At 37.6% G+C, this 25,158-nt stretch overlaps 1 protein-coding gene, 1 long non-coding RNA gene and 1 pseudogene across 3 annotated transcripts; 1 reads left to right on the plus strand and 2 right to left on the minus strand.

The window, feature by feature from the left end:
- Window positions 1–2,291: 2,291 nt before the first annotated feature.
- Window positions 2,292–6,432, minus strand: LOC122354643 (annotated as a pseudogene).
- Window positions 6,433–10,706: 4,274 nt separating this feature from the next.
- Window positions 10,707–17,138, minus strand: nucks1a (nuclear casein kinase and cyclin-dependent kinase substrate 1a). The gene is made up of 8 exons (XM_043252902.1): window positions 16,860–17,138; window positions 15,138–15,187; window positions 14,898–14,994; window positions 14,576–14,622; window positions 14,320–14,472; window positions 13,911–14,066; window positions 13,597–13,752; window positions 10,707–12,998 (listed from the first exon to the last, which is right to left on the minus strand). Exons 1-8 carry the CDS (start codon window positions 16,874–16,876, stop codon window positions 12,766–12,768), a joined length of 909 nt encoding a protein of 302 aa, XP_043108837.1. The 5' UTR covers window positions 16,877–17,138; the 3' UTR covers window positions 10,707–12,765.
- LOC122354645 lies at window positions 15,207–19,558 on the plus strand. 2 transcript variants are annotated; one of them, XR_006252139.1, is made up of 3 exons: window positions 15,207–16,591; window positions 18,300–18,378; window positions 19,193–19,558. It is a non-coding gene; the product is annotated as an uncharacterized LOC122354645 (long non-coding RNA). The 2 variants fall into 2 exon arrangements; XR_006252138.1 differs by having other exon boundaries at window positions 15,208–16,595.
- The last annotated feature ends 5,600 nt before the right edge of the window (window positions 19,559–25,158 follow it).

The following is a 25,158-nucleotide window of genomic DNA, read 5'->3' on the forward strand; positions in this document are numbered from 1 at the left end:
TTTAGATGTGATTTATAGATTTGACAGCACTATTATGTTTACATACATACACACACATAAAACGTATTTTTATATAAATTTACACACATGTATTTATTTGTTGTATTTATTGTTTTTGGCTCTTTATGAACAAAAACTCTTTTACACAAATTTGATCGGTAGTAATTCTACATCCAGCTAAAAAACCACCTGGTTACAAACGGTCATTGTGTTAGGGTCAGGTCAGTATTTAGTCAGGTTAGTATATGTGATGTTTAATCTGATGCGATAGGTGTCAAAATAGTTCCGGAGCCAATATTTACGCGCCCATGCCCATCATCACAGCGTGCGGAGATTAAAGCGCCGCATTTCAGGGGCCAGAAGAGGAGGCTGTTTCAAAACACCATCACAACACAAATCGTCATCACTAAACAAATCACAATGCGCACTAAACCACTTAACAGGCAAACGATGCGATCGTACTCGCGCAAACACTTGCGCCGATGCTCAGCTACAGCGCACGCATGAGAGCATTAGGATATGTGTTTCACAAAAGTGCGTCAGCAGGGCAGGAAAAACAGGCCTGCACGTGCATGCTCAAGACACAGACGAGCAAAACCGACGCACAATACGGGCCACTACTCTTCCCAGAAACAGGGTGTCAAGATTCAACAAAGGCAGGTCATTTAGATCGAATCCGACCTCCTGTTTAAAAATCGACTTCGGTTTGCTTTATCGAACGGAAAACGATACGCGCATGCCTCACATTACCTCGAGTAAATACGGTTGAAGTGTCCGGATTGCGGATGCGTGACATAGATGGATCCCAGATGTCCTTTCAGCAATGTTAGTTGTTGGGAAGAACATCGTCCTTACTGCACGGTTCCATGTTGGCATTTCTCACAGAGGCCTGTCACGCATGACACGCATCGCAATGCACTCGGAGGGCACCGGATCCGATTCTCGCTTCCTGATTACAGGTGTGCGGGGCTCGCCCCAAAATGAGATGCGTCATTGGTTAGAGTAAGGGAGTCATGAATTATTTATGAGTGTAGGAAAAACATCCAAAAGCAAAAAAAAAAAAAAAAAAAACCAAAAAAAAAAACAGGTCTTGATGCATTTCTTGAGTGTTTTGCATGCAGCATTTACAAGCAAAATATTTACCCCATTCTAACTCATTTCAGAACCATAACAATACAACTGTTTTGAAATGCATACATAATTCTAATATAAAACAATGCAAATATATATTTGTAAAATAGTTATTTCAAGAATATTTCGATGAAATGTTTTGAAGTTACACCTTTTAAAATGTAAAAACAAATATTGTTACTGCTGAATTATTACTAAATACTGCTATTTACTGCTACCTGTTTGTCATTTTTTTCTTGTTAATTTATGTATTTCAATATTTATTCATATTGCAAGATTAAAAAAAAATACAAAATCAGGTTTGATTCATAAAGTGTATGTGTTTATTATGATTAATACATTTGTTTTAAAAAAATAATTGAATGAAAAGGACGATGAATCATGAAAACTGAATGAATGATGGCGGAAATGTTGCTAAATATGTCTGTGTTGACTACAAAATGTAAGCAGCTGCTTCAGAGACACTAGATGGCAGTATTTGAAAAAGAACTGCCTGATGCCACCCATCATAAGGCTTATGGCTTAATAAGAGTTGTGTATAGTGAAAACTGTATTACGATAGCCCCTAACATAGCCATCCATTAACAATGAAATGCATTATAAGTTTATTAGATTTTATTTTAATTAATGTAATTGCACCTAGCTTTCATCTTTTCGATTATGTTTATAAAAGTGAAAGAACCAAAACGATAAAGTGCCTACGATAAAAGGATTCTTACAAATTAAACGATATACATAGATTTAAGTATGAAATAGATCAATAGGGCAATAATTTGAATGACCGTAAGTCTTCTGTTTTTTCTTTCTTTAGATAATATGTAAACATCAACAAACAAAGCTTCCTTTAACGGGTTGTACAGGGCTGTGTCAAAACTCTTACTCATCTTCACTTCAAACAGTCAGCACGTTTACTTTTCTGCACTTCAATATACCCAAGTCATCTAATACTTCTTTGTTACTTGTGTAATTGCTCTCCTAAAAGGTATACAGTTGTGCAATAGTGCAAATATAACACCGTAAGCCACAGGTTACGTAACAGTAGTTCTGTCGAATGTAGTTTAAAGCTCAAATAGACCTTTATGTAAATGCGTTGACCACATATTGTTTGCAGAATATCACAGAGAGCATTCTTTCCCTAATAAATAGTACGCTGCGTTCAATTGCACATTGCCATCTCTTTTTATGAAATAAATGCCAAACAGGACCAGCTGCCCTTTATAGTTCCAAAGTCCGTTGCTGTGTTGGTGGTCATCTCAATCAATATCCGCCTTCTCAAACACGATCTTTCTGGAGAAATACATAGCCACCAGACTCAACAGAGACGCACAGGCCATGTACGCAGTCACACTCTGGAAGAGCTGAACGATGGAGCCCATAAGGAGCGACGGACCACCTGAGACAGCAAGTAGGCGCTGTCTAAAATGGCGATGTCTGTGCCCATGCCTCTGACGGCTGAAGGTTGCGGCTCCAAGGTGACAGACACGTGCAGATCAAGCGATTGCGAGTTTTTAGATTGTTCTGGAAGGGATTCGTGCGTACCTGGATACCCACTGATGCACCCGTTAGTTCTTTTCTGCTTAGTCAGGAAGGCATCCCTGATCTGATTAACATTACATCTTCCTCCCTGAGAGGAATTTTGCGCTTCTCGGTGGAGAAAAACACCTGGAAATGGAGAAGCGCAGCCGATTAGGATAAAAACACGAACACGGAAGATGTACAAACGCAAGGCGGCGTTCATTCGGAGTCGTCACCTGTGTATTTGAGTGGTAGAGGCATGTGAGCGTACGGCAGGATCTGCAGGGTGCAGAAGGTGTATCCTGTAGCAGCGGCCATGATGGTGACTAATATGATGTTGTGAGATACGGTCATAGTTGCTGTACTCACAACCAGCAGAATCACACTGCTCAAGTACAGCTTTCTGACTCCAATACACAACACCAGACGCTCCATAAGCACTGAGAAGATCACAGAGGTCACACACTGGAGGAAAAGACCCAGGCTGGCCATTCGCACACCTGGAGTAACATAAAAATAGCACAGAAACATTTAGATTCCATATATAAAACATTACTATTGATTTTTTGTATTATTATTATTATTATTAATTTTGAAAACAGCTTATTTGTGTTTGTCTGTGTAATAAATAGTAATAAATACATTCTATTATAAACCTATATTTTTTTAAAGTAATATTATAATAACATTAAGGCTAATATTGATACTAATAAAAATGTGTGAATATATTTACTATATTAGTAGTGCCTTCAAATGATTAATCGAGATTAATCACATCCAAAATAAATGTTTTTGTTCATACATAATAAATGTGGGTGTACTGTGCATATTTCTGATGTAAAGACACATGCATACTGCATATGTTTTGAAAAAATGTTACATGTATATATTTATATTTATAGAATTGATGTATATATGTAATATATAAACTTACATATTTTTTCTTAAATATATACATGCATTTATATATATATATATATATATATATATATATATATATGTATATATATATATATATATATATATATATATATATATATAAATATACACTATACACCCACATTTGTTATTTAAACAAAATCTTTTTGATTAACCATTTGACAGCACTAGCTATTAGCTTAGCGACATGCTAACACCAACTAAAAAAAACGTGAGTGTAGTCTCATCTTAAATATAAACATATTTTGTTTACATCCGCCCCCCTGCTGTTAAAATATAAAGTGAAGAAAAGTGAAGAAAAAAAGTACATACATATGCTCTTATTAAAGATACTCTTAAAACAAATTATGCAAGTGCAGTGTTGCTTCTCATGTATATTTATTCTGTTTGAAGCACTTTTGAGATATACTGTTTAATGTATATATTACAGATAAAACACCTTCATCGTAGCGTATCCTCCCCGTGGAGCCTGGCTCATCACTGGGAACCCCGTTATACAATCCCTCTCCAACAAAGTCTGTGTAGAAGAGCATAAAGGACATAAGTGCCATCCAGCTGCACAACTCAGCGACAAACAGCCTTGCAATGACTTTTGGCATGCGACTACACAGCGAGTAGAGTCGGGGAACCACAGAAAGGAGACTCGAGAACGTCCTTGCCGCAAAAGCAGAAATCTGGGGAATGTCACACAAGGGCAGCAGCAAGACTTCAGGTTTTCATGCCTTCTGAAAACCTCAGGTTCTACCAGACGTTCTCGTCCCGTCTGCTCCTCAGAGATGAAGGCCGTACCCATCAAACAGGCGAGAAAAATGATGGTCAGAACAACGTAGATGAAGGCCTCTTGTCCACCCAAGTAGACCACGGTATCCGAAGCGGTCCAGTCAACAGCTGGCAGAAGGTAGCCAATGCATCCACCCAGACTGAGCATGAGGGAGTAGACGGAGAAAGCCTTGCGACTCTCCTCTTCTCCAGGAAAGAGGTCAGAAACCAAGGCCTCCAAAGGTGTGAAGCAGGCCTGACCGCAAAATTCCATCAAACAAATGGCGAGCACCAGCAGCGGGACCTCCAGCCAATGGCGTTGTTGTTTTGTGAGCAGGGTGACAAGGGTGGATGTCTGTGGGATGATCAAGAGGCCGAGCAGGACGCCCGTGCACAGCACCCATATGAAGGGACGTCTGCGACCATATTTATTTCTCAAGCTGTCACTCGCCGAACCAATTAGAGGGACGACGATCAGCCCCAGCACGGGTCCCACAGCTGGAAACATAAAAACAAAACCCAGTGAAGACATAAAGCATCAAATGTGGAGATCACAAGGAGATCAATATATCTGTGCGTTTTGAATAAAACAGCATATACTGGTTAGGTTACCAGAAAAGGACCAGCTAGCATCTCAGATTCAAAACCAGCATATGCTGGGTTTTTTTGTTTGTTTGTTTTAAGGGCTGCCATTAAGAACTTTTGAAGCCCAGAGATGCAAGTGTCAATGCATTGACGTTTTTTTTTTTTTGGTCAAATATAACCATAAATACGTGAACTTGATGTAGGTTACGCAATCTTCACGTAATGGACCAGTTTCTTGATAAAAATGTGTCATATGTTTTAGTAACCAGTCTGGTGGATTTGATTAATTTTAGTTAACTCAGTAAAAGATTTGTCAGAAGGATATTTGAACGATCCATTAAAATTTGTGAATCAATTGTGTTTGTTTTTACGTCAGCGTCCAAAGAGCGCTGAATAGCGCCGCAACACACCTTTCTCGCCTCATGTCAGACACACTTGTGCTTTAAGAAACTTTTTAATCTGTGTTTGACATCTCAGATTTTTACATATTTGTGACACAGTGGGCTATGAACGCAGAAGCATTCTCTGTTTTGGTGCTAGGCTATTTCTACACGTGCCCGCAATTTCATACCAGCACCTTCAAATGGTTTGGTTGTCAGTCCAGATCTTTAATAGCTAGGCCACACCACTGATCTCTAAAGAATGTCCTCTTGTGAAGTGACTTACCCAGTACCATGGTCATGAATCGTTCCTCCACCCCTGCCTCCAGCAGCATTGGTGGGATGTAGATGGTCCCAGCAGCCAAACATACCTCCAGACCACATGTCAATGCATTAATCAAGAACAACTGCGAGATCCTGCCATGCATGTCCAGATTATCCACTCTTCAAACTCTGCAATGATGAATTAAGCTGTTTAGCTATATTGGAATATTTCTACAAGCATTACTTTATGGTGTCTGGTGCATTCTCTTGGTCACTCGAAGATACCAAACGGATTCAGAAGACCCTAAATATCGCACATGAATCATAAGGTCCTTTTTTTTATTTGTGCCGTTTTTCTTCAAAATTTTACTAGAGCTTCTTTACTCGAGTAGCTTGTGTGCCAACCAGTTTCAGCCTTGTGATCACGACCGTTGATACCAGGATGTGTGACAGAATATTACACCCCTTCAGTCAACATTGTGTGTTTGTTCAGAACTATAAAATAATAGCACTGTTCGACTTTAGCTGTGAGAAGACAATATGTATAGATCACAACATCAATTAGCTTTAAGATTGAACGGCGACTTAATTATGTATAATGTAAAACGCTAGGCAACAATAAACAAAATGGCATATGCAGCAATGGTTTCTGCAGTGTAGGCAGTTTATTTGCCGGTTTCAGATTAGCTTTGCTTGTGACTTCTGGAAGGCCACTGGTTTTTCTTGTCAGATCTTTCCAGTGTAATAGACTCGTATTTTGCCATAGTCTGGAGAAATTTGAGTTGCCTGCTCAGACCGCGCTGACGTGAATTACAAAAACACTGAATGACGCACATCTGTGTTTAGCAAACCGAAAAATCTCCTCTTTCACTTAATAAGTGAATCTCACGAAAGCTGTTAAGTATAAGGAAATAGGCATGTTTTGTTTTGTGTTTTTATGCTGTGACTGCTTGACAATTAAGCACAGAGATCTTATTATAGTAATTACCTATTCATACATTTTGGTATATATATTATATATATATATATATATATATATATATATATATATGAGATGTTGCTGTGGGAAAGAAACTAATAGTGTATTATTTGCATTTTGTTGAACTAAATCTGTTTGTTCTTGTCTGAATTTTTTGGGTTATTCAGTTTTGTTATATATATATATATATATATATATATATATATATATATATATATATATATATATATACACACAATTTTTTAAATGATATTTAATCAAATAAATTCAACCTTTGTAAACATTAAACACTTCTTTTAAAAGCACTGACATTTTTAAAACTAATTTGTTATTGTCTATCTTTAAAATGCATCAACTTATGACTACATTACGTACAGAAATACTTTGAAGTCACTTAAGTTTAAAAATATCACTCATTGGTTGACAGCAACCGCTTAACTTCCTCATGTCACACCGCGTTGACAGAATATTGGGAAGGAAAGAGAAACGTCTTCATAGCAACATGCACAAACACATTTAAATTTAACTCTTAGGAGTGACACTCATTTATTTTGCTGTCAAACACATACACCGGACTCCGGCCTCAGCTAAGAGTACAAAGTATAACCTGAGTTGAACATAACTGAGCCATAAAAAGGTTTTAGACAGGAAAAAGCACCGAAGCACATCACATCTTACCTGATGCTTCCTCTGACAGGGAACGTCGGGTCCTGTAAATTTTTGTTTCTTAAATTGACATCTGTATGTATGAATACACCTGTTTTAGGAAAAATTTAACGAGCATTTTAACATTTAAATAAGATTATTTGAACCAAATTATTAAAATGATTATTTTTGCCGATCTAATAATCAATATTCACCCGGTTATACATGACATTTAAAACCAATGCATTAATAAACAATAATATAAAGGCAGTGATCTATTTGATGAAGTTAGGGTTTTACAGCCACAGGTGCAGCATCAGCCATACATCATCAAATATTGTGTTACAAAAAAAGACAGAAAGCAACATTTGAGATACTTACGTTTCCATCTGTAAGTGTCAGCTGGAGTGATGTGGTCTCATGTGGCTTTACTGTAGAAAGTGCAGTGACATCAGTAGAAGTTTGAGGAGCTGTTCCTGCCGCGCAGCAGGAAGTGGGCGGGATGAGCTGTGAGAACACACACGTCTGAAAGCCACATCACAGAGACTCTACTCAATCTTCAACATTCTTCCTGGGTTTGCAGCAGGTCATGAGCTAAAGCCACTTAAAGCCCAGCACAACAGGTGTGTCTGCTTTTATAGAGTCATTTCCTTTAATGGATTATTTACAGTAAATGGGATGTGAACATTCTTACTCTGTGTGTTTGTGAGGGGATAAACTATATATCTATCTATCTGTCTGTCTGTGTATCTATCTATCTATCTATCTATCTATCTATCTATCTATCATCCATCCATCCATCTATCTTCTATTTATCTATCTATCTATCTATCTATCTATCTATCTATCTATCTATCTATCTATCTATCTATCCATCCATCATCCATCTATCTTCTATTTATCTATCTATCTATCTATCTATCTATCTATCTATCTATCTATCTATCATCTATCTATCTATCTATCTATCTATCTATCTATCTATCTATCTATCCTCCATCTATCTATCTATCTATCTATCTATCTATCTATCTATCTATCTATCTATCCATCCATCCATCTATCTATCTATCTATCTATCTATCTATCTATATATCTATCTATCTATCTATCTATCTATCTATCTATCTATCTATCTATCTATCTATCTCTCTGTCTTCTATCTGTCTATCTATCTATCTATCTATCTATCTATCTATCTATCTATCTATCTATCTATCTATCTATCTATATCTATCTGTGTATCTATATCTATAATTTGACATGATTTATTCAAACAGATTTCATTAAAAAATATTATGTGTAATATTGTTAGTATATTTATTTTCTAGGTGCAGTGACCAGTCAGTATTTCTTCTTTTCATCATCATTCAGCTGTTTATCTTGCAGTGACAAATTAATTTCTGATGTATAAATGTATAGTCTCTTTTCTCAATCACACATTGGCAGATTTTTCTGAAAGTCTTATCATTCTCTAAACTGTGAATGCAAACGTCACAACTGTTTGCTGGAACTTCAGAACTTTATTGCATGTCTGCAAAATGTAGTTACTTACAAAAACATTTCATTCATGCTTCAAAATCTAGTTATCTTGTTAATAATTTGGCCAAGGCCACACAAATATAAAGTAGTCACTGTGTGAGCCACACTGGTCAAAATGTTTAGTTGTTTTCACTATGACAAATGGTTTTCAACCGTGGAAATGAAGCTTTCACGAAAAACTAAATCTGATATTTGTTGAAAAGAGTCAATTGCACATAAAAAAGTATATCAACATGTATTTGTGCATATTGTATTTATACAGTACATTTATTTTTGTACAAATGTATTACAAATGTTAGTGATCTATATACACATATGCTCCCAAACATGGTTGATTGAAATTGCATTGCAATTAGAGGTCATTTCCCAATTTAGCAGACATTATAAACAATGCCAGATATTTATGGAATATACATACTGACGTTCCCCATTAAAATGGACTGTTTTGAATGTGAGGGCTTACGTGATGAAAAATGATTGAGAAGTTGTGAAGAGTTTGACAGTTTAAGTCAACTCATCAGTTTTGATCAACAAGCCATATGCAAACAGCCGTTGTGCAAACTGCAGACAATTGTACTTACTGTACTTACTTACATGTGCCTCAAAATGTATTTATTTATTAATTAAAATTTTTTAAATTGAGCCAAAGCGATTGAGAAAAAAAAAGTACAAAAAAAGTAAAAACCTGCATGTTTTCACGTGCCCACTGGTGGAACGTAAATGATTCAGTTTTATTTCCTTTCGAGATATCCAAAATATCACGGCATATGTCGGTTTCAAACCTTGTTGTTATTAAAAATAAAAGAATATGAGCCATTAGTCATTTTGTTTTCGGTTTGTCAGCAATTGTTTCAGATTTAGATTTATACACTCTAATGACATTATTAATTTACTTGCGATTACTTGAACTACCGGAAGTCGTGTAGCACCGGAAGTAGTAACGGAGTAATGCTAGTAGTAGTAACGCTTTGTTATTTTAAACTTTCTAAAAAACTTTTTACTTTTTAGCCTCTTACAAATATTTTTAAAAACAACAACAACAAAAAAAGAAACCAGAAAGCATAACTAAAAGTCTTATTTGTTTCTCATTTTTAAGCAGACTAACGTGACATTTTTCACACTCGGTTTTACACCTTCAGCCTCGTGTTTTTTAAATGTCACCCTTCAACTGCAATAGATACATATGACGCTTTTTGTCACATTGTACATCAATAATTACTATTTTTTTTCCCGTTATTGAAGGTTTAGGGTTGGGGTAGGTGTAAAAGTTAGTAAAACGATCTAATGTGATTTCATTATTCATCTCCGGTCGGAGCTGTAATCCCTTGTAGCCACAGAGTTAGCATGAGATTGCGGCAATATTTGATTTATTTGAGCCGTCTTGGGTATTTGCATACGAATGAAATACGTTTATAACGCGATGCTTACAATCATTGTATAAGCTAAAATAACAATGATTTTTTTCCGCATTTTCTCATATGAAACCATGTCTAGATAACACAAGGACGTTATTTCAAGCACTCGACTGATGTTACCTGAATTTGGATTAATTACATGTTATTAAGTGTTCTCTTTTATTTGACAACAGGCTCCACACATTGCAAACCTTTATAACAGGTGTGTGGTAAATTTATACTAATTTCTTTCATAGTTAGCACTTTGTCATCCTCAAAGCCACTTCTCATGCTCTTGATACACTAATAGGTTGAAAAAGTCTATCATATGTATACAAAAAAAGCAAGGATACTAGAAAATCTACTTAATGCAAAAAAAAAAAAAAAAGTTTAAATTTGACAACACTGCCATCTTATGTTGGAATTTAGTATCGCAACTCCTGCCAACTTTAAAGTGTGCTTTGAAACAAATATAGAAAGACTAACTTAAACACTACTAAAAATCACATGAAGACACCAGTACGAGAGTTACTCATTAAAATGAAGATACATTTTATTTCTTTTCTTAAAAACAAACGATACAAAAAAAATCTGGAGGAAGAAAAAAAAAATTAAAATTAAAATCAAGCACAAAAAAAAAGAAAACCCAAAACAAAAACATTCATACATTTTTTGGACAGCTAGGTTAAAAACCAATTCATAGCACAAGTGGAAAATATTCAGAGATGCCTGGCAGAAAGGATCGAACCTAGTCAGAATGCCATGTATGCGCTGTAGACAGAAAAGCCCCTTGAAATGCATCATGGGATATACATCATATGTGTCTGAAATTAAAAACAAGCAGCAACAGAAATATATATTTAATGAGCAAACACACATAAGGTATGAATAGTACGATTCTTCTCCATCCTCACAGTGCAAATACGCCTCTCTGTCACGACATCAAACGCATCTGATCCAGGGCTGAAGAAAAACAACATTTGACTCTTTTAAACGTCATTTGCTCGGCTGAAGAGATCCCTCAACAACAGCAATACAATCTCGGACAAAAACAGGCACGAGGCCCGGTTTCTGAACATTTAGCTTTTCGGTACAATATGAAAAAAAAAACAAAACCAAAAAAACCCAACAACAACAACAGGCTTTATAAGGCAGAAACAGTGAGCGAGACTCCAGATTCACATTTCTCGTACAATTAACCGTTTTAAGGCCCGATCTCAGAACACTCGCTGCGCGCCTCTTTAGAGAAAAGAGATGAAAAGCATTCGTACTGCAGCCTTTTATCGAGATGATCTGGTGGATGAAAAAAAAAAAAAAAAAAAAAAAGGAAAATATACAAACAAATGCACATTACAGACTTTAGAGCGAAATGATAATGACTAGAAATATTCCAGGTTCAAAAATGATCTTAGCTCAATGGATGACATCTGCAGAAAACATCTCAAAATCATATCTCAGTTTGCTTTAAAAAGGAAAAAAAACAAAACAAAACACACTTACAAGGGAGCAAACCGTTCCATTATAAGTGCACAACAAATTGAGGTACAAATCTTTATGATTTTCGGTGGAAATTCTGCAGGTTTCATATACAGAACGTGGCATTTTCGACCCAGAATATTCTATTCAAACAGTAACAGCATTATGGTTTAAACTACGCATATCGAGACGGTTTATTTAAAAGGTAAAACTACGAACTGAACAGCAAACCCTGGATAAAGTGTGTACCACGACGAAAGAAATTCTCAAAAACATGAGCATTAGATAGCATTTAGTTTCTCCATCTTCAGCTGATGATCAACATGTAAAGGGGCGCAAGCGCATGTTGAATAAATACAAAAACGAATCTTCAGATAAGCACGACCCTGACCGCTAGTATCAAAACAAACGCTGTCAACTATTACGAAACTTTCTAACGAATGGCTCTCTAGATAGTCACTACACAACAAACGCGTCGGATCTCATTCAAGGAACCCCGTCGTAGAACGTCGCGAAACCATTCATAGGTAAATGTGTTTTACGAAAAGTTTCGCGAACAAACGAACTTTTTTTAGGCCTCGTTTGTTAAACGCAAGCACGACCTACTAATCGGCTGCAACGGCTCGCGAACAATTGCGTTTACGCTTTTGTTTTCGAGCGAGGCCCTCAGTCGGTTTCGCGAACGTTTTACAAAAGCGGTTCGGTTTCATGAACGATGACCATCGGTCGGAACAATGCAAGAGTGAACGCTACGCTTTATACGTGTTACGGAAATGAACGAGCAAAAGCATTTTTTTTGGAGAATTCGGTCATGTGTACCCTGGGCGAGCAGCGACGCTACTTGGTTGGAACGATGGGCTTCCCTCAAGATTATATACCCATAAATAAACAGACTCAGACACATTTTACTCAATAATATATAGATATACGCTCACAAGTTCTGGGAAAATGTCCTTCGCGATATGGAAATTATAGTTTAAGAAAACAAACAAAAAAAAAGAAAGTTCAAACCGTTGAGCCAGGCCACAACAGACACTGAAAAAAAATTCGAAAAGCAAACAAACCCAAAAAAAAAAAAAAAAAAAAAAAAAAAAAAAAAAAAAAGAGGAAAGAGTGTAAAGGGAAATAGAAGAAAGGGACAACGTTAGTAACATGGCTAGTCTTCCCCGGATGGAGCCTCCTCTTCTGAGCCGTCCTCTTCCTCATCTTCTTCCTCATCTTCAGGGGCTTCGTCCTTCGTCTTTTTGGAAGGAGGAGACTCCTTCTCCACCTCTTCTTCCTCCTCGTCTTCAAGGGGGCTCTCGGGTTCCTCGTCGTCTTTGGGCGAGGATTTCTCCACCGCTTTAGCAGGGCGACCCTTCCCTTTGCCTTTCATAGGGCTGGGGTTCACTGAGGGACGAAAGGCTGGGGTCATTACGATTTATTTAAACCTTTCATTCAGGAAGGATGAGAAGATACCCGTTTCAAATAAATGCAGTTCTTTTGAACTTTATTCATCAACGAATTGTGAAAACTAACCTCAAACTAAAAGTAAGATGCAGCAATTGTTAAAATTGGCTAAAATTTTTTCTTAACTAGTTTTGCGAGCAGCAAATATGAAGACACTTAACACTGATGCTGAAAATGCAGCTTTACCATTACTTCTTCCACACACACCTTTTCAAACATTTAATGATATTACCATTTTTGTGGCATACTTCGAGTGTTATTTTTTAAAAATCATCCCATTGACCTGTACCTCGTGGCTATAGCACTGCAGTACATTTCAAAGACCAGAATACTTCTGCTGAAGCTCCTTTACCGCATGTTCAGATTCAATAGCCCCAGGCCAACAACTGTTTTAAGCAATATATGACTTAAATGAGAAAACGAAAAAATAAATAGTTGACTCAAATGATCAAAAACCATCATTTACAGATCATTTCAAGCCCGTATGAAACACAAAGACTCACCCACATCCTAAAATCTCAAGAGCGTCGGTGATTACCTGTGGCCTTTAGTCGGGGTTTAGGGGATTTCTTGTCCTTCTTCTCCACTCTCCTTCCTCCTCTCGGCACTACTTTTTTGCCTTTCTTTTTGGAGTGCCCATAGTCGCTGTCATCATCATCATCAACCATGAAGTCTTCATCGCTGCCTGACTCTTCTGCAAGAGAAAATCGCAACATAAGGGCGCCTGATTCACTAGTTATCATCCAAAATCATTACCAATTACGAGCAGTGTTGACGATAATGCTGCTGCTGCTTAACCAAAAAAAGATGACAGACGCATTTAACACCGCAGTTAAAAACGAGCACACTTACGGTCCAGGTATGCCTGCTCTTCCTCGTCCTTTTCCTCATCCTCACTGCCTCCGTCTCCCAGAAGGATTTCTCTCTGTTTGGACACGGCCTTCGACGCAGCCTGCCTCACCTGCCTCGGTTTCCTGCTCACCTCTTTATCGTCATCGTCGCTGTCATCTGCAGAGGAAATCACGAGCGTCACGCACAACAGATGCACCCATATTTTCATTCATGCATCATTTCGTTTGCATCCATCTTCAGGTCGCGCGCTCCTCCTATCTTCGGGTCACCGATTGTTTAATATATTGATCACGTGATCTTACTCGGACTTAATGGGCAGCTCCTGGCCAAGATAGGACTAGGACTTTATTCTGATAGTTCAACGTCTGGCGCTTCACGTTTAATGCGTTTTTGTCGATCCGCGACTCACCTCCACCTCGTTTCCTCTTCAGTGACTTTTTGCCCGGCTTCTCCACCTTTCCTTTCTTTCCCTTTTTGGCCTTTTTATCATCATAGTCGCTTCCTCCATCCTCGTCTTCCTCTTTCTCACCAAAGTCGTTGTCTTCATCGCTACCGAAATCATCTGTAAAAATCACAAGATCAGAGATTAATCACCTTTTTTTAAAAATACATTATAAATTCATCTACAGCAGAAAAAAAAAAAAAAAAAACACGACGCAACTCACCTGCAGAATCATTTTTGGATTTGGAGAGTTTGTCATCTGAATCCTCGCTGCAAGACAGCGGAAAAGGTACGTTAGCAGTTTGATCTTTAAAGGAAAATGTCCTAGCGTGTGGTATTTATTTCCTAGTTATAATTAACTGCTGCATATGTGGGTCATAAGGAGAAAATGGATCTCAAAAAGGTTCACGTTCCCCAGAGATCCGAGCACATGCTAAACCAGTCACGAAATTCACTCGTTCGCACCGTTTGGTTCATTTAAAATATTTTCGAATGCATTATTCTGATACGATTTGCTGAAGCGCTAAAAATAGACCGATTCTTGCCTGTCTTCCTGCGAATTCTTAGACTTCTTGTGCTTGATTTCACGAGGTGGAGCACGTATCTTCTTAGTTGTTTCCTTTTCTCTCCCATAGTCCTCATCTGGAAGCAGAAAACAAGAGCAGATTGAACAAACCGGTTACCTAAAACAGTTTTGAATTGACTTACTTGGCACAATATGCCAAAGAGTGCGGTTACTACTTTTCCGAAAGCTTCAACGGTGGATTTCAGAGATGGTTTATTACCTGCATCGTCAGATTCGTTGAACTGGGAGTAATTCACCACCTTTCTATTCCTGCAAGGAAGACAACATACTGTAACGAGAGTTTCCAGGCACGCATTTGCGACGCATGTGGCATTAATTCACGTTTTAAGGGCTCGCAGACCATCGGAAGGCGGTCAGCATTTCTTTAGGATACCGAAGCTCATTTAACACGCCTCGCTTCATTATGTTTACTTGAATTAATGATCGTTAAACAGTTCCTTAATTAGCATTTCAATGAGGGTTTCATTAATACTGCAGTCTTGTCCCATTTAACCACTCAGGCCTGAGTCAGGCCTTGAGATGCTTGAAGAGCCACAAGTTACTTTTAAGCAATTAGATGGATCACAAGACTTTTTTGGATTATAATTTACAATACAATTATAATTTGAAACCATTTGTGTGCCGTTCCTTTGTAAATACTTGTAAAATTTACTAGCAATTCGCGAGTAACACATTGAATTAAAAACTAAACGAAACAATTTTGCAGAAATACTTTCCACTCAGAAATTTTTACAAATAGGCTAAATTAAAAAGACCTGGCAAGTAACGCATTGAATTAAATGTGGAATATAAAGAAAACTGGCAGGGGGGAAAAAATGCATAAAAATAATACTTTCCCCTCAGGAATCGCTAGTAAAATTTATAACAACAAAGAAATGGCAAGGAACATACTAAATAGCACTATTTCCATTTTTCAGAGCACATCATATTACACAAAATACATTTTTGCAAACCAAAAATAATAATTAAGCTCGCAAAACCAATTTCGGCGGAAATGCCTCATGTTTATAACAATAGTAAGTACTGTAGGACACTAAAATGTCCGTCTTTATTTTTTAATAGCACTGTTTATACACGTTTTATTGTAAAAACTGTATTTTTTCGTCTATGGGCACTGTGGTGGATGTTTAAGGGGGGCAGCGCGGGACCATTTTACAGTCGACACATGATGAACGCGTGCGATATTTTTCACCTTTTTAATCTTTCGCGGACACAAAGAACGCACGGCCGTGTGTATACTAATCCGCCGCAGCCATTTGAAATCAAAACGCGGGGCGTGAATATCAAATTTTGTGCACGTTTTCCTCATAATTCCAAACGGGAGGTGTGGTCGCTCTCAACCACCCCGCCCCCCTCGGACGTCACCCGCGTCGTGTTAATTTACCGCTATCGAAAAAAAAATATCCCTCAAAACGCGCTTCCCTCCCCAAATACACCAAAGGGGCTTTCGCAATCTATTGTTTGTGCATCACTGAGTTATTTGCGCATAACAGGTTACAAAATCACTTGAGTGGGCCAATGAGCACCTTCAGTGGGATTTTATTACCCCTCCTGAAGCTTTGGCGAGGATGAATGGGAAGCCATATTCTCACTGGCTCACAAGGAAACATGAAGCCTCCGAGTGCTTCTCGCACAACAAATATATTGTGAAATGTAGGTAGGTGATGCACAAGGAACATCAGATTGCAGAATCCCGGTTGATGCACGTTAGAAACGTGCGAGATCTGGCCGTAAATATGTAAAAGAGACAGTCCCTCCGCCGCTGGGAAAGAGACAACGAGCGAAATGCATGCACGAACGAGCAAAAATGTTACAAAATCGAGCTCTAAACAAGAACCTAAGGATGCCTGGCACATGCGTGAAGCCCAGGACTCAGTGTGCATGCAGCAGCCATCAGCAGGACGAATGGAAACCCACGTACCTCACTGGTCTTGCCATTTTGCAGGAATACTGTAGAGGTTAAAATTGTGAAAGAGCAAAAGAAAAGCAGGGAAAATGCAGACGAAATGTGGTATTTTAAAACACAAGAGGGCTAAAGGTGACGTCGCAAAACCAACGCCCTCTCCTTGTGGTAAAAATTAAACAATGCGGGAAATACTCCTGCTCTACGAAAGTATTTAGTTTAAATTTTACCTTCAGCTACTCAAAATGGTGAATAAAACAAACTGAAACTGCAGCCTTCGCGCAACCTAACGATTGGATGGTGGGCGGGCATTTGCGTTTAAACTCCGCCCGCTCGGCTGGATTTGCCCAGAGCGACGCTATTGGCCCGTTTGAACGAATGTTTGATTTGTGATTGGCTTTCGCGTCTGTCGATCAAACCTAGGGTCTCCAAAGCAATTACCCTCCCCCTCGTTTGCGGATAGGTTGAACAGCATGGCTCAGAAACAAAAAGAGGCCCTTACGATATGCAAGATGTCCCAGTTTAAGTGTAGAACAACTTTGTGTTGTTTGTTTCGCTTGAAATTAAGTTTAATTAAAAGAATATGCGCTTTAAATAATGGAGAGCGCACAACAGAAGGTCTGAAACCCGCAAAGTGTTCATATTTGCTGGCTGCTGTCCTAAAATGGGATTTTATATAGATTATTAATGCAAATATAATGATAGCAAAGCATAGTAATGCTAACAGTAAACAGGCCTTATATTGCATAACCCTGCCGTATTTCATCATTTACATTTATATGATAAGTACGGTAATGATTTTGGTGAGAAATCATGTAAATGTTTGGATATTTTACTTTCCCCATTTCATTCCGAATTATGATTCTCAGTAAGAAAGAAATGAGAAATGCTGTAATCAAACCTGATCTAATGTCTCCAGACCCTCTACCCTCAGCTTTGTTTGCTTTGTTTTGTTTGTTCAGTTGGCATTATGGCGCAGAAATGATCTTATTGTTTTATTTTTTTCCCCCCTTGAAATTATGTTTTCGTAAATTAATATGTGGTTCGAGAGCATAGAAAAGAAGGGCTTTTGAAAGGTTTAAATGCCCACAAAGTATTGATTTTAGCTGACTTTTAGCATAAACGTGCCTCAACTTGATTTTTATTTAATGTTATTGCAAATTTAACGATGCATTACTTTAATGCTGACCTTCATTTGTGCTTATGCTATAAAAGCTTAAAACATCCACCCTTGCTGTTTTGATGGAAATGAATGTGAATAGCAATGCAGGCTGCTTGATATTCAGTCTCCAGAGTCACATGACTGCAAGGCATCTGTATTCCAGCATAAGCAACGTATCTAACATGTCATTTCAAAGGATTTTTATGCATACATGAAATGCTGTGACTGTGTATTTCTCTTTATTTCCGTTCCAGGGAGAAAAAAATTAAAAAAATTCTTCTTCTTTATTCCCCCAGTCTTTCGCTGCAGACCCTGGAATCCTCTCTGCTCAGCAGTTATTGAAGTGAGGAGAAGGTACGTCTCCATGGCAACCAGGTATGATTCTCATCCCGTTTATTTATTTATTTAGTTGCCCATCCATCAGCGTTTGCATTTCTTTAGCCTCCTCTAATCTTCCAAAGCATCTCTGTATTAGTTCCCGAGAAAGAAATCTGCTACTATCAAGGGTCAGTTGTCTCATATTGTTTTTGTTTATTTGGATGCATGTCATCTGTTGCCACAGCAACCACTCACTTTTTTTTCCCCTGGAGTGCACACAAAAATCACATCTTTGCTGTCACCAAAAGTAGGACATGTGCAAAAAAAAAAAAGGAAAAAAAAAGGCTATAACACCATACAGATGTGGGCCCGCATGCATTAACTTGTATTTGCTCACATCTCATGGGCGTGAAGTACAGTGGAGAAGAATTAAATCACTAGTTGCTCTTATACAAGGTGCTTAGAATCCGTGTCGGAATAAAAATACATTTAATCTGGTAAAAACTATAGGTTAATGTTGGTGAATCCTACAAAACCTCACCAAACCTGTACTAACATGCCCTCTCAAAACCCAAAGTAAGAAATAGAACGTTTCTTATATGTTTTTTCAACATTTTTTTTCAACCCATGTTTGTAAAACCGTTCGCTTTTTGCGTTTAGCGAGAAACAAACAACAAAAAGAAATAAAAGAAATAAAAGATACAATCCCATGTTTATACTGGTATTTGAAAAGTGTGTATTTTGCAAGTTACCGAATAAATACATCTAAAAAAAAAAAAAAAAATTTAAGGTGTTCTCAAATAGGCTTAATTTTCTTCGTGCAAAATAAAATTTTTGATTTCAATAAATATGTATGTTTTTTGTCTTCTAGGGTGAAATGTGACCTGGACATATGTGCTGAGATGCGTTCATGTAGGAATCTCGTTAATTTTGCACTAATGCTTTGAATGGAAACATTTTATACATTTAATGGCAATTTTTTTAAATGCTCCAAGAAAAACCAGTAACTGTTTGTCCATTGCTAGGCTAACAAAATGACACAAGAGGGCAGTATGGCACTGCTATGATATGATTTGCGTAGAAATTATAATCTAGTTTTGTACAGAGATAGGACTGATAATGAAGTGTTGGTGTTTCTGTTTGTTTTTCATCTGGGTTTGTTTGCAAGACCTTGTCCGTGTAATTTCTGTATGTGGGTTTTTAATTTTTGTATTCTGCATCTGTTGTAGTCTGTTTACCTGAAAAAAAAAAAGAAAAGAAAAAAAAATATTGGTTCTAAAGCAATGTTTAAAAAAATCTCAGTGTCTTTATTGTATGCCACAGCACAAAATATAAAACCAAGAGCCATTTTTTTAAAAGAAAGATTTTTAAAAGAACATTTTTTAATTACTTTAGACAGAAATAAATTTCATAAAATACAGAAACCACAGTTACTGTGAAGTTTAATTTGTCCTTAAATTGCTTTATGTGGATGAAATAGCATTGGTGTAACACAGGGTCAAGTTAAAGGGTTTGTATATTCCTGAAAGAAGTTGAATTGCACGAACTTAAAAGCTTAGTAAGTGTTTTTTTATAATGCTAATTTCATGTTTAATGAGAAAAAGTTACCCAAAAATGAAAATGAGGTAAAAATGTACTCTTCCTCAAGCCATCCAAGATGTAGATGATTTTTTTTATTTTTATTCGGAGCAAATTTGGAGAAAAGTAGCATTGCATGACTTGCTCTTCAGTGGATCATCTGCAGTGAATGGGTGCCGTCAGAATAAAAACATAACAGTAATCCACACCGCTCCATTTGACCAGTTTTGGTAACAAATCTGTCATTAAATCATTTAGAAACCATCGCTTCCGGGCAAAATAAGTCCACCCCTTGTTATCCTCTCACATCAGAAGACAACATATTTATTTAGACAGTAAATGATGCATATTTCTCTCTTGGTTCAGAGTTTTACTAGAGAAGTCAATGTAATGGACCGAGGCCTTGTATTTTAGCTCAAAGCAGAAAGTTAAAAATGTCTTGATGGGTTTGTTTCTTTTAAACGAGCAGCCTTTCACATTTCAGGATGTTAATTGATGCACTCAAGTCTATTTTTTTTTAATAAATCATTCTAATGGCTCCTATTGCGCTATTTTTTTTTAGGTCCTGTGGCAAAACTGTGTTTATCTGAATGCAGTGCCTGGACTTCCAGTAAATGCATTACTGTAAGCGCAGGCCGTAGAAGTGCATGCAATACATTTTAATCTGTATTAAACCTGGAACATTTTTTTTTTTTTGCTCGACCAGCCCCAAACTAATACATTCCGGCATGAACCTTCCTTGACCAACATGCAAATTCATGCTGCAGGCTAATGCATATCAGAGAGGCGCCCACTGAGTCCACGCGGTTGCGGATGTCGCTCTGCGATTAAAGATGCTGACTGCGTCAGGTTTGTTTAGCGGGTGAAGGTTCGGGTGCGGGTTGCATTTAAAAGAGCAGGCGTTTTCTTTCTCTACGGCTTCTCCATCCCCCGAAACATCCAGGAGGCGCGTCCCGTCGCTGAACCTCTGATAGCACACTTCAGTCAGTGCTGTGGGGAGTTTATTCAAATAGATCTCAACTCCCCGCAGCCTGTTTTACACACAAACACGCGGCGAGAACCAAGTCTAGGGATTTCGAATTTTAAAACGTGCTTATTTATTCTTGAACAAGAGCCCCGCAGAAAATCGAGAGGAGACTCGCAGCCAGAGGACGGCGGGAAAGAGCAATAATGTCTTTTTTATCGAAGCGCGCCAAATTAAAGAATCAAATAGGGCCTTATACCCATTACATCTACATGATGGATATTTCTTAATGTGAGCTGCAGCTTCAGTGTTTTATTATACGGTGTCATTTTGAATCAGATCATACCAAAATATGAAAATATTACATTAAAGTTAACTATTAATTACTCTTAGTTAGAAAAATGAGTTATCAATTGTCGTTTCCAACAGAGGATTGAACTGGTGATGTGAGATGTGGTTTAAATTATTATTATTAGTTTTAAGTCCAAACGCGCCCTTTCATATATAGATATAACCCAGATATTTTTTCACATCAACGTAAATCTTCTACGCATAGCAAGAGAATCTTTTTTTCCTCAGATTTGCTTTGTTTCTCTTTAATCCTAAAATAATTAGTTTTGGTGATCCTCCCAAAACGTTCTCCAACATTTTGCGAGAAGCAACACTGAGTTTTTAATCTGCAGTAAACTCCAGATGGCTTGAAGTAGGACTTTGAAACCAACGACAAGGAATGGCTGAAAAATTAAGGGCCGCGGAGCTTTAACGCCCCGCAAAGCAACTTATTTAAATTAGAACAAAGACGTTCTGGGATGAAACATTCTCCTCAGCCAGAAGGCATTTTAAAGCTAGAATATATTCAATGCTAATGCCTTTGAAACTTCCAAGAGAGATGTTTTAAGGAATTCTTAAGCCGTATTGAAGGATTTAAAAACTTCCACACAGCTAGATAAAATCTTTAAATTATTAAATCTTTAGAATGTTCATTTCTAACAGTCAACTGAAAAAAACGAGGCTTATAAACTATTGCTAAAAAAAGGGATTCCATTAAGTCTGTACAAAAAATAAATCTTAAAGGTCAAACACAGTACGAACAGAGATATTCTCCATTAAAAAGTCCTTCTGATGAAGTCGCTTGGCTAAGGTAGTCTTAGTGGTTATAGTTAAAGCTGTTTTCAGTGCAGCAAATGTGACCTGTTTACACGAATGCGTTTACAGTGGAAGTTAATGAGACTGCTTTCTGATGTTTGCGTAAGGCTAGTTGAAAAAACCTAAACTAAAACGCCTATTCATTTTGTCTGTGCAAAGTTAAATTCACTATTGCTACAAAGAATTAGCTCCTGTCATGATTATGCAAAGACCATAAAGAGGTTTGCTTGCTTTTTTTTTTTTTTTTTTATTTAGGTTTAATATATAAGCTAATATGTGTCTCTTGACCACAAAGTAATAAGGAGAGTTTTTATACATTATCTGAAAAAGCTGAATATATATATATATATATATATATATATATATATATATATATATATATATATATATATATATATATATATATATTTTTTTTTTTTTTTAATTATTATTTATGGTGATGAACCAATGAACCAATATTGGTTGAGATATAACTGTTTAAAAATCTGGAATCTGAGAGTGCAAAAAAAAAAAAAAGTTGTCCAAAAGTCCTTAGCAATACACGCTAATCAAAAGTGAAATTTTACTTAATATCCCAATTATTTCTGGCATAAAAGAAAAATCCAGGCAGGGTCACATATATGAAAAGGTCCCAACGGAATTTATTTTCTGCCATTTTAATACCACCAGGTGAAAATTGCGCTCTCTTCAAAAGTAATAGCCTAACACACCTCTCCTCTCCTCTGTTCACTTTGAAACAATTTTCACTCATAAATTGCTACATTTCACAAATAAGTGGCAAGTAACATTGAATTAAACATGAACTTCTGAAAGAGTGTTTACTTCTAAAACGTACTCCAGCGATCTTTATTTACAACAAAAATCGTTTTTCGGTAGCATTAGCGATGCTTGCTTGCCTTTAGCAACGCACGCATAATCTGTAGAGTCGTGTCCAAAATGCTGTTCAATAGAGCCGAATTCTCCTGAAATAGATCCCATATCATAAAGCCGTCCGGTTGAGATGCATTTCAAGAGCTCCCGATCCACATAACGAAAGTCAGTTGATCTTAAGCCGTTTGCCTTGGCAAGGCACATGAGCGGCAGCTCTTTCCATATGTTCCCGCGAGTAAACAGACATGGAGGATTGTGTCATAACTGTTTGTCTCTATAGACATCAGCCACCTGTTGGGGAAATCTGCTTTGTGTTCTCGAATCCAAACGATAATGCGACATGTCAGCTTGTGTCAGCTGCCGCCACCCCACCGGGGCGTTTGCATGGGCATATGTGAGTGAAGTGTGTCGCCCGTTCTCGGCAGGGTCTAGACGTTCATAACCCATCGAGAAGCCCGTGTGATGCATTACATGTGACCTGGTGATAAAAATTTGAAAAAGTCTCTCGTTTTTTTTCCCTCCTCCTCAGTGGCGCACACTCGTCGAAAAGCTGTCATCTCTTCTGGTGTCTGCAGAGAAGGATCAAAGCGGGAACAGGCAGCCAGCGAGAGAGGGAGAGAGAGAGAGAGAGAGAGAGATTTGGGGTGAACCAGAGGACGCAGCCTCTTCTGTTAAACAGGGTAACCCAGTTGCTGCCAGATTGAAGGAAGCCTGCTTCTCTGTAAACATATTCAATTAAGACATCAAACTTCAAACAAATGCGATGAAAAAGAATGCCGATGAGGAGAAAGAGCGGGTTCGGGGTCGAACTGCGTGCCTCCGCTGCTTTTCTCTGATTTAGAAACAGACTTCTTTTGATTAAATAATCATCGCCTCGCAGAAATGCAAGTTGCGGACCAGACGTACGCGTAGACACAGCTGAAATTTAATGAGCTCGGTAACACGCTGCCGAAATGCTGCTGTTTTTAAGACCTCTGAATAAAACTTCTTTAGATCAGGAGTGCTCATGCTGCGTTCCAACAGTTTCCAACGTCCTACTTGGAAAAGTGCAATAGAACGCCACAAACCGGACTTCCAACAGTGAAACAAGAATCTGGATCAGCATACTGCTCTTACTATTCTTCTGTATTTATTTACGGTAGTAGCTTAATATTCCAAATGATGGTTTCTGACAGGTTTCCTGAACAGGACCCCGCTCTAATCTTACGTGCAACAATTAGTAACTGCGTCCCAAATGACACTTTCTCAGACCGCTCTGCATATTTTGCATGTCTCTCTTTGTTAATGCACCTGATTCGGATAATCAGCTCCGTACCACGAACGACATGGTCCCTACACAGTGTTCATTGCTCCCTACTCCCTGAACAGGGGAAACCCGTTCACTTCGGAACATTCATTCACGGATTTGCTCTGTAAATGAATGCAATTTAAATTCACTCTTCGGTGTACTTTGAATGGAACGTATAAGTTCGCTTTGAACTAAATATATTTAGTTAGCACTTGTAGCACACTTGAAACCATCTTTCATGCAACAGTGCACTCAAGTGTGCTACAAGTGGTAACAAAATGCATATTTTAAATACAAATGCAGTATGTTAACGGTGCATTTTAGTTTATGTTCATGGTGTTTCAAAATAGCACTGTTGAGTAGAGGATCTTAAGTTTATCTTAAGAGATATATTGCTATATAAAGTACAAAATTAGTGCTTGTGAAATAGAGCACTTGAACATCATTCTGAAAGATGTTTCTCCATAGACTAACTGATTTTTATCAGTAACTTAAATCTTTTAAGGCAGACCAATGAGCTACAAGGTTGTTAATCAATCGTATATGGTTTTGTTGAAGATATCAGTCTATATTATTTAAAGAAATAGTTCACCCCAAAATGAAAATTACCCCATAATTTACTTACCCCCAAGCCATCCTAGGTGTATGACTTTTTCTTCATTCAGACGAACACTGTCTGAGTTGATTTTTTTAACTTATCCTGGCTCTTCTTTGTTAATGCTCTTGGATGGTGGCCATTATTTTTGAAGCGCGTAAATCATATATATCCTTCATAAAACTAAACTGTACGCCTCTGGGGGTTAACACTTGTTCTCTGAAGCAGATCAGTGGGTTTTTGTAACAAAAATATTTATATTTTAAAAAATATTATAACTCAAATCACTGACTGCCAGCAGCAGCTCTATACCCATTCGCAAGAGAATCAAGTTCTGGCTTCTTGGCTGACCTTAAAGAGGTCAGCTTAATGCAGCTTACATATTTTTCTTATAAA

Source organism: Puntigrus tetrazona, chromosome 11 (assembly GCF_018831695.1).
Source record: "Puntigrus tetrazona isolate hp1 chromosome 11, ASM1883169v1, whole genome shotgun sequence".
Taxonomy (NCBI): domain Eukaryota; kingdom Metazoa; phylum Chordata; class Actinopteri; order Cypriniformes; family Cyprinidae; genus Puntigrus; species Puntigrus tetrazona.